The following is a 13,202-nucleotide window of genomic DNA, read 5'->3' on the forward strand; positions in this document are numbered from 1 at the left end:
GTCTGGCTAATTTTTGTATTTTTAGTAGAGACGTGGTTTCACCATGTTGGCCAGGCCGGTCTCGAACTCCTGACCTCAAGTGGTCCACCCACTTTGGCCTCCCAAACGGGATTATAGGCGTAAGCCACCATGCCTGGCCATCTCAGCCATTTTTGTTTTTGAGACAGAGTCTCACACTGTCGCCCAGGCTGGAGTGCGGTGGTGCGATCTCGGCTCACAGCAACCTCCACCCCCGGGGTTCAAGTGATTCTCCTGCCTCTGTCTCCTGAGTAGGTGGGACTACAGGAGCCTGCCACCACACCCAGCTAATTTTTGTATTTTTAGTAGACATGGGGTTTCACCATGTTGGCCAGGATGGTCTTGATCTCCTGACCTCACGATCCTCCTGCCTTGGCCTCCGAAAGTGCTGGGATTACAGGCGTGAGCCACCACGCCCGGGGCTGTGGCATGGATTTAAGAAACATGTCTTATTAAATAAGGGTTCAGATAGTTCCTCAGTCTGGTCCACTGCATCTGGCATGAAGGAGAGTGGGGCCTGCTCCCTCGACACAGCCCCACAGCCGCAGCCCTCCGAGACCGCACCTGGACAGGGCCCCGCAGCCACAGCCCCCCGAGACCGCGCCTGGACACAGGCCCCGCAGCCCTCCGAGACCGCGCCTGGACACAGCCCCGCAGCCCTCCGAGACCGCGCCTGGACACAGCCCTGCAGCCCTCCGAGACCGCGCCTGGACACAGCCCTGCAGCCACAGCCCCCCGAGACCGCGCCTGGACACGGCCCCGCAGCCGCAGCCCCCCAACCCCGCACCTGGACACGGCCCTGCAGCCGCAGCCCCCAACCCCGCACCTGGACACGGCCCCGCAAGCCGCAGCCCTCGAGACCGCGCCTGGACGCGAGGCCGCGCCTGGACACGGCCCCGCAGCCGCAGCCCCCAACCCCGCATCTGGACACAGCCCCGCAGCTGCAGCCTCCAACCCCGCACCTGGACATGGCCCCGCAGCCACATCCCCCAACCCCGCACCCGGACACAGCCCCGCAGCCGCAGCCCCCAACCCCGCACCCGGACACAGCCCCACAGCCGCAGCCCCCAACCCCGCACCCGGACACGGCCCCACAGCCGCACCCCCAACCCCGCGCCTGGACACGGCCCCGCAGCCACATCCCCCAACCCCGCACCTGGACACGGCCCCACAGCCGCAGCCCCCAACCCCGCACCCGGACACTGCCCCACAGCCGCAGCCCCCAACCCCGCGCCTGGACACGGCCCCGCAGCCACAGCCCCGAGTGCTGCCTCGCTAGGCTCACGTGGGCTCAGCACTGGGTTCCCTTCCGCTGGAACCATGTGCAGCAGGGTCTCCCTCAAATTCTGCCCCGGTCTGAGCCTAGTTGGTGAATTTTGTTTCTAGCCCTCGTCCTCTAGTCTGAACATGTTCTGCTCATCTTGGTTTGTTTTTTAAGCCTGGAGAGATCCGTATCCGCCTTGGAGAGGCTGCTGGCCCCAGGGACGGTCAGGGACTCCTCCCGCCCGGCCAAGCTCTCTCCTTGGCCAGAGGCCCCCACACAAAGCTGCACTCCTGCCCCCAGCAGATGCATCCTCGGGAGCCTCATGGCTGGCTGCCGTCCCTCCTCCTCTTCAGGTCTAGGCACCCTACCCAACCCCATGTTTGTTTCTTCCGAATTCCAGATGCTTCTCCAGTCTCTGCTGCGCTGGCCTGTGCGCTGCTGCCTGGATGGTGCTTTTCATCAGATACCAGCAACCCCGCTGTGTCCTGGCCCCTTTGGGGCTCCTCCCTGCCCTGCCACAGGCTCCACCTCCCCAGGGCTGATGGTCGGGGGCCCCACCACCTCCACATGGGGATGCTCTTCTAACAGATTAAAAGTATTTTAGGAAGGCTGACGGTTGGAGGGTAGGGGTCCTGAGGTGGAGGTACAGGGAAGGGAGACCCCATACCATGAAGACTGTCTAGGCCTATTGCTGGGCTAAACTCACTTAAGACAGAAAACAAGGACATGAGGAAACAAGAGGTCCAGCTTAGTCAAAAACAGCAAAACCAAGCCTGGGGCTGGAGGGGGCGGCAAGGAAGGGAAAGTCTCCGTGAGGATACCCTGGCCTCCGTCACCTGGGCCGACCCTTATCCTCATCACGCAATGGTGGCTGCAGCGTGGCTCTCTATGCCCAGGCCCCACCAGCGCCCCCATGCCTGTCTGCTGAACCAGTGTGACAGGAGGGACTATGGCGGCCCAGTGCAGCTGAGACAGAACTCGTGCAGCTCCACACAGGGAATCAGGGTGCAGGACAGGCTCCCTCAGGGCAGAGTGGGATGTGGACCCCACACCCCCGCAGCCCACCTGGAGATGGGCATGGCCAGCCACTCCCCCATCGCCACCCACGCTACTCACAAAATCTTGCTGAATGTCCGTGAAATCCTTCCCATATTTTTCCAGGGCTTCCTCGAAAAGGTTGGCCTCTGATGCAGACCACTCCTCCATCTCGTCCCTGCAGAGCACGGGCCCGCCCTGCGGCACCAGCGCCGAGATGGCCTTAGAGATGTCGTAGATGTTCTTGTGGAGAGTATCCATGGCGTGGAACTGCGGCAGGAGACAGCAGGGTCACCCGGGCCAAGGTGGCTTTTCCTGCACCTGTGGCACGGCACCCCCTGCCTCAGTGCCTCAAGGATCCCCTGCTGTGGGCCCTCCCTGCACCCTCAGCACAGTCTGGCCGAGTTTGGGGTGGATAGGAAAGGCCAGTCCAGGCGGGACAGCACGTCTGCAGGGGTCCTGAATACTGGGGCAGGTGCTGGGCCCTGGTAGGAGGAAGGGTGCAGCCACTCTGGGCCGTGGGTCACCCCAGGTCTCAGCTGTCCCACCCTGGGCCCACTTACCAGGGTGATGTCTCGGGAGGCAGCTGCGGCGCTCATGTGCAGGCTGGGCTGTCGGACAGAGCTGCTGCAGTCCAGGGCCCGTGCGAAGGTGCCCACGGAGCTGGGGAAAGGAGATGCGATGACGACAGTGTCGGCCGAGCAGAGACTCCCCCCAGGCACGCCGCTCCCCAGGCGCCAGGGACCAGGGGCCACGGGCAGCACGGACTCCCCCCAGGCACACCGCTCCCCAGGGTCCAGGGACCAGGGGCCACGGGCAGCACGGACTCCCCCCAGGCACACCGCTCCCCAGGCGCCAGGGACCAGGGGCCACAGGCAGCACGGACTCCCCCAGGCACGCCGCTCCCCAGGCGCCAGGGACCAGGGGCCACGGGCAGCATGGACTCCCCCCAGGCACGCCGCTCCCCAGGTGCCAGGGGCAGCAGGGACAAACTGCATGGGCATCGCAGGGAGCAGCCCGCAGGTGGCGAGGACTCCTTGTGTCTTGGGCCCCAGGCTGCAGAGTAGGGCCCAGCACCCACCCCAGAACCCACGTGCATCTGACTGAGGGCATCCAGATAGATTGGCAGACGCCTTGGGGCTTCTTTTGGGGTTCTCTCCACCTCCCAGGCTGCTGGCAGGGAAGGTGCATGGTCCTCTCCTGGGCCTCGGCCTTCGCCCTGCCCCAGGGGTCTGCCCGGGCTGCAGCTGCTCTGCTCCCTGACCAGGCCCAGCCCACTTGCTCCCAGTGGCCCAGGAGTGGGAAAACGCCTCCGGCTCATCCTGGGAAAGCCCCATTAGGGACACGTGGGCGGGCACACAGGCCTGCCCCCCAAAAGGGCCGCCCTCCTATTTAACGAAGGGCCTGGGCCCAGCACTCCCGAGCCTCTCTGGGAACTGCTAACGGGGCTCTCAGGGCTGCAGTGCATGGGCTTCATGTTGGGATATGGGATCCAAGACTGTCACGTCCCCAACACCCACCACAGGGCAGGGAGAACAGAAGCTCCAGGCACCACTCCTGCTGGCCTTGCCCGGGAGCAGGACTCACCGGGCCACCACCAGGAACTGGTCGATCTGCTTGTCTGTGAGTGGGTTGTGCGCCTCCCACACCTTGGTCTCCAGCTTGGACTGGTCTCGGCCATCCTCCTCGCCTACAGGGAGGAAGTGTGGCCTTTCTGAGACAGGGTCCCCCGGCGTGCCGGGTCGCACCTCTCCTCCCTGGGCACAGGGAGCTGCTGGGATGGGGAGGGGGAAGGGCTGCAGGGCCCCATAGGTGAGGCCAGGGTGCAAGGCTGGACGGAGGCTGTTGCACACACAGGTAGACACACGCACACTCGGCACACAGTGGCCTCTCAACCCGGGGCTGGGTGCACACGCAAGGGGCCTCCCAGCCCACCCAAAATGCAGGGCTCCAAGAACTGTGGCCACAAGAGATGGGAAGGTTGGTTTGTAAATTTAAATCAAGCTTTTCATTTTTATTTATTTATTTATATTATTATTATTTTTTGAGACGGAGTCTCACTCTGTCGCCCAGGCTGGAGTGCAGTGGTACGATCTTGGCTTACTGCAACCTCTGCCTCCCAGGTTCAAGCGATTCTCCTGCCTCAGCCTCCTGAGTAGCTGGGATCACAGGCGCCGACACCACGCCCAGCCAATTTTTGTATTTTCAGTAGACACGGGGTTTCACCATGTTGCCCAGGCTGGTCTCGAACTCTTGACCTCAGGTGATCCATCCGCCTTGGCCTCCCAAAGTGTTGGGATCATAGGCGTGAGCCACCACGCCCGGCCCAAGCTTTTTATTTTGAGATACTTGGATTCACGTGCTATTGCAAGAGGGCCCTGCCACGTCACAGCAGCAGGCACACCACCTCCAGGGACCTTCTGGCCCCTCTTCCACCCCGGGGGGTTGTGGGGCAGCTGCTGCTAAGCCTGGCACAGCCAGAGCCGGGGGCCAGGGAGTGGGCGCGCCTCTGGAGGCACCAGCTGTTTCCTGTCTTCTGGAAGCTGGGACGATGGAGAACTCAAGGCTGGTGAAGAGGCCACCGGACGCCCGCAACCGGCCAGGGCCAGGAGGGGTTTCTGACCAAACAGCCTTTTACTCGCCAAAAAACAAGACCGTGGTGTTGGGAGACACCCTCAGGAGAATGTGTGTCTGAGCATGGCTGAGCCTGACTCCTGGGGGCGGACTTGGAGAAAGAGCTCCACAATTGTCCTCTGTCTGCCCCTCAGCCGCCTCCATAGCTCCGTGCAGGGTGCCAGGCTCAGACTCTGCAGGCGGCTCCCCTCCAGCCCTGGGCAGCACCGAGGTTCCAGACCAAGGACCATGGAGTGCGAGGCGCCTGCACTGGGGCGCCCGGCTGCAGGTCCAGCATGGAGAGAGCTCTTGAGGCTAGAAAGTCCCCAAGAAAATGCTATCCCTCGCTAAGGGGCACTGGCTCCCAGACCCTGCCCCGAGGGCCAGGCATCCTGGGCCGTGTGTCCAGGGAAGGTCAGGCCTTGCAGCCCCTAGGAAACAATGCCTGGCCAGACTCAGAGGACGGGGTCAGCCAGGGAAGCGCAGTGCCGCAGAGGGAGGGGCCGCCGCACAGCCCTGGAGGTGAGGACGGGGTCAGCTAGGGTCTGGGGCTGTGTGAACCAGCGAGGCGGGCTGGGGGGGTCTTCGGCCTGGTGTGGACTCCTCACCTGGCTCAGGCGTACCCTGGGGAAGCTGGGGTCCAGCTCCCTGATGGCCAAGAAGCTGAGCCTTGGTGGGACCCACGCAAGCCATGGTGCCTCCATGTATGCTCACCACTGGTCATGACGGTCGCACTCCCTTTGACATTCCAAACTCACTAAAGGCAGGTGCACAACTAGTGTGCAATTTTCCATCACTCAAGAGGGACACAGCCTCCCGGAGGTGGGGAAGGCTCTGGAAGCCACGTCCCGGCCCCACACCAGCTGGTGGGATCCCTGGTCCTTGCACCAGTGGCCCAAAAGCCAAGGAACAGCAGGGCAGCGGGGAAGGCGGCGTGGGGAGGGGAGGCCGGCTCCTGCAGCTGGCTCAGGCTGGTGGACCCTTAGTCCCATCGCCCCAGGCCCTGCAGAGCCCCGCCAGATCTCTCCAGGTCGGATCTCAGCCCTGTGTGCACGGTAAGATGGGGGCACCTCAAGGCCCATTCTCCTGCCAGGCCCACCGGCCCCAGGCCGAAGGTACAGATGCGCCAGGTGAGGGCCTCTGACCTGAGACGGCTCCTCACTCTCTGGCCCTCATGTGATCTGCCTTCTCACCTGTCTCCCAGCCACGGACTCTGCCTTTTCACCTGGGCGCGGCTGCCAGGCCTTCACCTTTGGCCAGGCCAGAAAGGCAAGACAGCCCCAGGCTGGGAGACCCTGGCATGATAGCAGGGCACCCTGGAGGCCACAGTCCCAGACCCAGCACAGCGGCCTCCCCACACTCAGACCCACAGGCCCAGACCCAGCACAGCGGCCTCCCCACACTCAGACCCACAGGCCCCAGCACAGCGGCCTCCCCACACTCAGACCCACAGGCCCCAGCACAGCGGCCTCCCCACACTCAGACCCACAGGCCCAGACCCAGCACAGCGGCCTCCCCACACTCAGACCCACAGGCCCAGACCCAGCACAGCGGCCTCCCCACACTCAGACCCACAGGCCTCAGCACAGCGGCCTCCCCACACTCAGACCCACAGGCCTCAGCACAGCGACCTCCCCACACTCAGACCCACAGGCCTCAGCACAGCGACTTCCCCACGCTTAGACCCACAGGCCAGGCTCTAGCACAGCGGCCTCCCCAGGCTCCGACCCACAGGCCTCTGCACAGAGGCCTCCCCAAGCCCAGACCCAGGCCTCAAAGTGCCCTGTGTGCCTGGAGAGAGGTGGGGGTCTTCCCCCCCTGCCCAGCACCTCCCAGAGCACAGATGCTTGCAATATAGCAGGACCACGAGCCCAGTGCTGGAGCCCGCAGCTGCCTGGGGAAGGTGGCACCCCCAGCCACCTGTGAGATGCACCAGCACCTTACGGACAATCAAGAAGAACACGAAACAGCCCCAGCTACTTGGGAGGCTGAGGCTCGAGGATCGCTGGGGCCCAGGACTTCAAGTCCAGCCTGGGCAACACAGCAAGACCCGCTCTCAAAACAAACCAAAACAGGACAACCACGAAACACCTTGATCACAACTCCAAGAAGCAGGGATGCGAGTCCCTGCCGACCCTCGGGGGCAGAGCCCTGCGTCTTCAGGGCAGCCTCGCAGCCTTGTCCAGCGGGGAGATGAGGGACAGGGTTGAGAAGGGGACAGTGAGCCCCAGGACCTCCCACCAGGGCTGCTGAAGCACCAGGCTGAGGGAGGCCGCCTGCATCTGGGGTGAGTACTGTGTTGGAGCTCCACGGCCCCACCAGGCCTCAAGGGTGGGGTACCCACAGGCAAGACAAGAAACGTGGGCAGATTCACACAGAAGAAAATTTCTGGAGACAAAAAGAACTTTAAAAAAGTAACGAGGCCAGGTGCAGTGACTCACACATGTAATCCCAGCACTTTGGGAGGCCGAGGCAGGTACATCACTTGAGGTCAGGGGTTTGAGACCAACCTGGGCAACATGGCGAAACTGTCTCTACTAAAAATACAAAAAAATTAGCGGGGTGTGGTGGTGCACGCCTGTAGTTCCAGCTACTGAGGCTGAAGTGGGAGGATCATCTGAGCCTGGGAGGTCGAGGCTACAGTGAGCTGTGATCGCACCACTGCACTCCAGCCTGGGCGACAGAGCCAGACCTTGTCCAAAAAAAAAAAAAAAAAGTAATGAAAAACAACTGCCAAGGCCAGACTCGGTGGCTCACGCCTGTAATCCCAACACCTTGGGAGGCCTGAGGTCAAGAGTTCAAGACCAACGTGGCCAACACAGTGAAACCCCATCTCTACTAAAAATAAAAAAATTAGCCGGGCGTGATGGCAGGTGCCTGTAATCCCAGCTACTAGGGAGGCTGAGGCAGGAGAATCGCTTGAACCTGGGAAGCGGAGGCTGCAGTGAGCCGAGATCACCCCACTGCACTCCAGCCTGGGCAACAGAGCGAGACTCCGTCTGAAAAAAAAGAAAAAGAAAAACAACTGCCAGAAGGAAACCAGGTCTCGCTGTGCAAGGACAGCTGATCACCACGTCCTGCCTGAGGGTCTGGGGCTTCCCCAGAACCCCAACACCACCAGGAGTGGGTGGAGGAAGACTCCGGGACACCAGCCTACACGCATCACCCGCGTGGACAGAGCCCAGGCCTGCACCTGCCACCCCCAGTCACACATGAGTCACTGACATGGCGGCTGTGTCCCAGCCTCCTCTCACCCAGTGTGTCACCCGGCAGGACAGGACAGGACAGAGGGCTCCGTGCCCAGGGCGGCCCACCCTACCTTCTTTTAACAAGTCGGTGATGTCTGCCTGGTACCGGTTTCCTACTCGAATCTCTCCTTTATCTGCCAGCAGGGTCTTCTGCTGTGGGTCGTAGACTAGAGAATAGAAGAAGAAATCCTGGAAAACACCACAGGAGACAGAGAGGCGTCAGCACGGCCGGGCTGCTGGGAGGGTCTTGCCCAGAGTTCCTGCAGGGTGACATGGGCGCAGGAGGGAGGGCGCAGGAGCCCCCACAGCTCCCGGCCATGCCTGGGAGGAGCCTACAGCGGGGCCTTGAGGGTCACCGGGGGATGCACCTGCCCTGTGACACTGCACGGAGGAGACATGCTGAGGGTCAGCAGAGGCGGGTCCTCTGAGCAGCTGCAGGGGTGGGGCCAGGCTCCACAAACCCTTACCAAGCCAAGGTGGATACGACTGCAGCCCAAAAACCATGACTTATTTGCCTTTTTATTTTTTTTGAGGCAGAGTTTCGCTCTTGCTGCCCAGGCTAGAGTGCAATGGCGCGATCTCGGCTCACTGCAACCTCCGCCACCCGGGTTCAAGCGATTCTCCTGCCTCAGCCTTCCAAGTAGCTGGGATTACAGGTGCCCGCCACCACACCCAGCTAATATTTTGTATCTTCATTAGAGACAGAGTTTCACCATGTTGGCCGGGCTGGTCTCAAACTCCTGAGCTCAGGTGATCCACCCGCCTCGGCCTCCCAAAGTGCTGGGATTACTGGCGTCAGCCACTGTGTCCGGCTGACTTATTTTCCTTTTTTGAGACGTGGTCTTGCTCTGTCGCCCAGGCTGGAGCGCAGCAGTGCAATCACAGCTCACTGCGGCCTCCGCCTCTTGGGTTCAAGTGATCCTCCCACCTCAGCCTCCAAGTAGTTGAGACTGCAGGCGTGTGCCACACCCGGCTACAAAACCATCCCTATCAGCAGCAGCAATGTGAAGACGTAACTTCTCCAAGGTCTTTAAGAGCGACAGAAATCAGGAGTTCTGGGCACAACCTTGGGGGAGCGGCAACCGCTGGAGCGCTACGGAGCATACCAGGCTCAGCGCCGCCAGCCGCCACCCGCGCAGCAGGCGCGGCCCTTCCCGCCAGTACTCCATCTCAGGCCACCTCACACCAGGGCCCCCAGGCTGCCTCTGGGATGGCATTTCCAGGACATGGCCTTTGCCAACCTTTTGCTGTCTGGCATTGTGTGCCTGCTGTCCTGCACTGGGCTGGTTCTGGTGATTTTTGAAGCACGCCTGTCCAGGCCTGGCCCTGGAGTCCCAGCCTGAGCACCTGGCCTCAGCCAGGACTGCACTTTCTTCTGCATGTGTGCCTGGTGCCCAATTGCCCTCCCGTTTCCAGGTCATCCTCCTGATTCCTGTGGGTCGTGTTTTCCAGCCCTTACCCACTTTCCCCGTCTCTCCTATTCTGAAAGCTACTCTGCGTCTTTTCTTTCCAGAGCTACCTTTAAAGTCCAGCGTGACACCTGCTCCATGTGTGACCACGAGCCATGCTTCAGGGCCTTCGTCCTCTCGAACTGACACAACTATCCAGAGGCCAGCTGCCAGGCTCAGCCTCAGCCTCTACTCTGCCTGGATCTTTTTTTTTTTTTTGGAGATAGGGTCTTGCTGTATCACCCAAGCTAGAGTACAGTGGTGCAATCTTGATTCACCTCAGCCTCCGCCTCTTGACTCAATCCTCCCACCTCAGCCTCCTGAGTAGCTGGGACCACAGTAAGTGTGCACCATCATGCCTGGCTGATGTTTCTCACTTTTGTAGAGGTGAGGTCTCACTATGATGCCCAGGATGCTTTTGAACTCTTGAGCTCAAGTGACTTCCCCGGCCCTGGCCTCCCAAAGTGCTGGGATTACAGGCATGAGCCACTGCGCCCAGCCTGTTTATTTAAATTAATAAACACACGTGGTTTCTATTTGGTGCCAGACTGCTCCACTGGCCAGGGCCTGGGTGTGTCTGTGACTGCTGTGTGCTGTTTCTGCACTCTTGCTTATCTGTGACATGAGCCCGTGTTTATCAGGACTTCATCAGTGGGGGTTATTTGAGGCGAGGCAGGGGCACGATCCCCTGGGGCCAGTGGCACAAGCTTCTGCTGGGTGCTAAGTGTACTCACCCTGAGGCTGTTACATTAAATCCCCATATTGGGGCTGTTCAGAAACCCCAGGCAAGAAAGAAGAGGGAAGTGGCCGGGCGCAGTGGCTCATGCCTGTAATCCCAGCACTTTGGGAGGCCAAGGCGGGATGATCACCTGAGGTCAGGAGTTTGAGACCAGCCCGGCTAACATGGTGAAACCCCATTTCTACTAAAAATACAAAAAATTAGCCAGACATGGTGACACACGTCTGTAATCCCAGCTACTCGGGAGGCTGAGGCAGGAGAATCACTTGAACCCGGGAGGCGGAGGTTGCAGTGAGCCGAGATCACTCCACTGCACTCCAGCCTGGGCGACAAGAGCGAAACTGTCTCAAAAAAAAAAAAAAAAGAAAAGAAAAAGTGGGGAAAGGCTGCATTGTGCAGCAGGAGGGTTTTGGGGTGCCTGAGCAGCCTGTTTTGTCCCCGGTGAGCATGGACCCAGCTGTTTCTGGGCGGACACAGTGCAGACAGGCTTGTCACTGCACCTGCTGCTTCTTCACGGGCCTTTTTTGCTAACAAACATTTTCTGTGTCCACAGATACGTTTCCGCAGTCTCACCCTCTCTGTGTGGCTCCGTCAATAAGAGCACTCCTCACTCTTGAGTGGAAGCGTTCACAGCCACCCCCACAGCCTCTGCTCCCACCCAGCAGGTTGTGGCTCAGCCTTCTGGGAAGCTGGTCTGGCAGCCTGAGAGGGTTTGAGCCCTGCCCATGCTCCAGGCATGTGTTACGACCCCAGGCCGAGCCCTGCCTGCTCTTCTCTACCTGCTCATGACTCTGAGCTAAGGCCTGGGGCACGAGCACAGCCCTAGCTGAGCCACTGTCGCCCTTCAGGCCTGTTTCCAGGCTGTGTGGTGGGAATGGGGACCGGGGCCACAGGGGTAGTGCAGGGCTGAGCTTGGGACACACCGTGGCCATCCTGGATCCTTCAGAGCCCATGCCAGAGCACCGATGGCCACGACAGAGAGATGAGCCCCCCTAGGATGGGCAGGGCGGGGGCCGTATCCAGCAACCTGCATCTGAGCTGGCTGGACACCCTGGGGGTGTTCAGGTCACAAGACTCCAGCCAGGTGGCAGCAGAGCCTGTGGGAGGCCAAGCCCTAGGCCTGGAGATGCGCCTGCCCCTTGGCAGGTGTCCCCTGCAACTGTGACAGGCACTCCAGGGAACCAACATGCTCCAGACGCTTTTGCCCCCACGTGGCCTCAGAAAACCCAACTCTCCCGTTCGCTGCATCTCACGGCAGCCTCAGTGCCACCGCTCTCTGTCAGGCGACACTGCTCCCCAGGGATGTATGGCATCGTCTGGAGACATTTTTTGGTTGTCACACCTTGGGGGATGCTATATGGCAGGTTAACACCATATAATCACAGGCGACCCCCAGATAAGAATCACCTGGTAACACCATATAATCACAGTGACCCCCAAGGTGGGCCTACCAGGCTTCTGCCCACCGCCCAGGAGAGACCAGCCAAGACTGCTGCGAAGACCCAGGTGGCACCTGCCCCCACCTGCCCCCACCTGCCTCAGCCACACCCTCCCCAGGGGGACCTCCCCTCGCTGGTTGTCTGGGTGGCAGCGGCAAGAGGAAAGAGCTCCAAGCTCCTGGCCCACAACTCTGGACGCATAGGGTGGGGGCGGCCACACACCAGGACACCTGGAAGTGACTGTCAGGACGCAATCCCTGCTTCCCCCCAGAACAGCCTGGGCCTAGAGGGAGGCCAGCAGAGGTCATGGGTGGAGGAAACAGTGGCCCGGGACTGGCTGCAGCAGACCAGGCCGGGCTGGGCCTCACCTCCCGCTCCAGGTAGGACTTGAGCGACTCGGTCTCGTTGAGCAGGGTGACGCTGCACTTGCCCCTGGAAGAGAAGGACGGGCAGGCTGGAAAGGCGAGGGCAGCCCGAGGGGCCCAGGGCGGGAGCTGCTGGGGGCTACCTGATGTGCGTGGCGGGCAGGGACTCTAGCTGCCGGGAGAGGAACAGCTCCCGATGCCGCAGCTGGTGCTTTAGTTTCTCAGGCAGGTCCACCATTTCCGGATTCTCCATCTCCTCTTCTATTTCCCCTGAAGGACAAGGAGCCCGTCAGCACCGCGGCAGACGCGCACTGCCAGACCAAGGCCCACCCCACCGGCCCCACCTGGCGCCAGCACGCAGGAGGCCCAGTCCTGGGAGGCGCGCCTCCTCCTGCTGCCAGACACTGTCCCGCTGCCCCACCCTATGGCGGCCCAGCGGCTCCTTGGCAGGTACCCCTGCAGACACCCTGGTGCCCACGTGCCCTTTAAGTCCAGGCACCCTAAAGGCCCAGATTCCCCAGGGCATGAAGATGGAAGGAGGAGGCAGAACAAGGTCCGGGCCAGCCCCAGAAGCAGCAGGCAAGAGCAAGAGGAGCAGGGGAGCCGGCGGCTACCAAGTGCCCAGGCCAGGAGGGCGAGGGGCAGCCGCCCTCTGTCTGTCCCCATCTCGTGGCCAGACAGTCCCATACAGCCCACCACAGACCTCCCACACCAGCAGGTCACCCTCAGGCCGGGGCCGCACCAAGGCTGGGCTGTGGGCCGGACGCAAGGGAGGGCCCCTCCTCAGCCAGGCCGGCCGGGCGCAGGGCACAGGCATGCAGGCGGCCTGCCCAAACTCTGTCCCTCAGCGGCGCTGCCGCCCCCAGCCCAGGGACACAGACAGGAGGACGCCCTCCTTGCGGAGGCCGGCTCTTACCTTCCTCGCCGTTGTCCGCCCCCGGTCCGGCCTTATAGCAGACTGACAGGGCTATATAACAGACAGACAGCACCCGGCAGCATGGTCAGCGCAGGGCGGCAGCCTGCTCCCTGCCCA

General features: G+C 61.6%; 1 protein-coding gene across 9 annotated transcripts in view; it reads right to left on the reverse strand.

The window, feature by feature from the left end:
- The window catches only part of MTA1 (metastasis associated 1), a 52,360-nt gene that overhangs the window by 8,423 nt on the left and 30,735 nt on the right, over positions 1-13,202 (reverse strand). For all 9 annotated transcript variants that reach the window (XR_004028062.1, XM_030804291.1, XM_030804294.1 and 6 more), the window contains 7 exons: positions 13,086-13,136; positions 12,313-12,439; positions 12,173-12,236; positions 8,250-8,367; positions 3,905-4,007; positions 2,881-2,980; positions 2,399-2,587 (listed from right to left, as the gene is read on the reverse strand). Coding sequence is in view for 8 of the 9 variants with exons in the window: in XM_030804291.1 (XP_030660151.1) it covers positions 2,399-2,587; positions 2,881-2,980; positions 3,905-4,007; positions 8,250-8,367; positions 12,173-12,236; positions 12,313-12,439; positions 13,086-13,136 (752 nt within the window). In the remaining variant the exon portion in view is untranslated. The remainder of the gene's footprint in view (positions 1-2,398; positions 2,588-2,880; positions 2,981-3,904; positions 4,008-8,249; positions 8,368-12,172; positions 12,237-12,312; positions 12,440-13,085; positions 13,137-13,202) is intronic.

This window comes from Nomascus leucogenys, chromosome 22a (genome assembly GCF_006542625.1).
Source record: "Nomascus leucogenys isolate Asia chromosome 22a, Asia_NLE_v1, whole genome shotgun sequence".
Lineage (NCBI taxonomy): Eukaryota > Metazoa > Chordata > Mammalia > Primates > Hylobatidae > Nomascus > Nomascus leucogenys.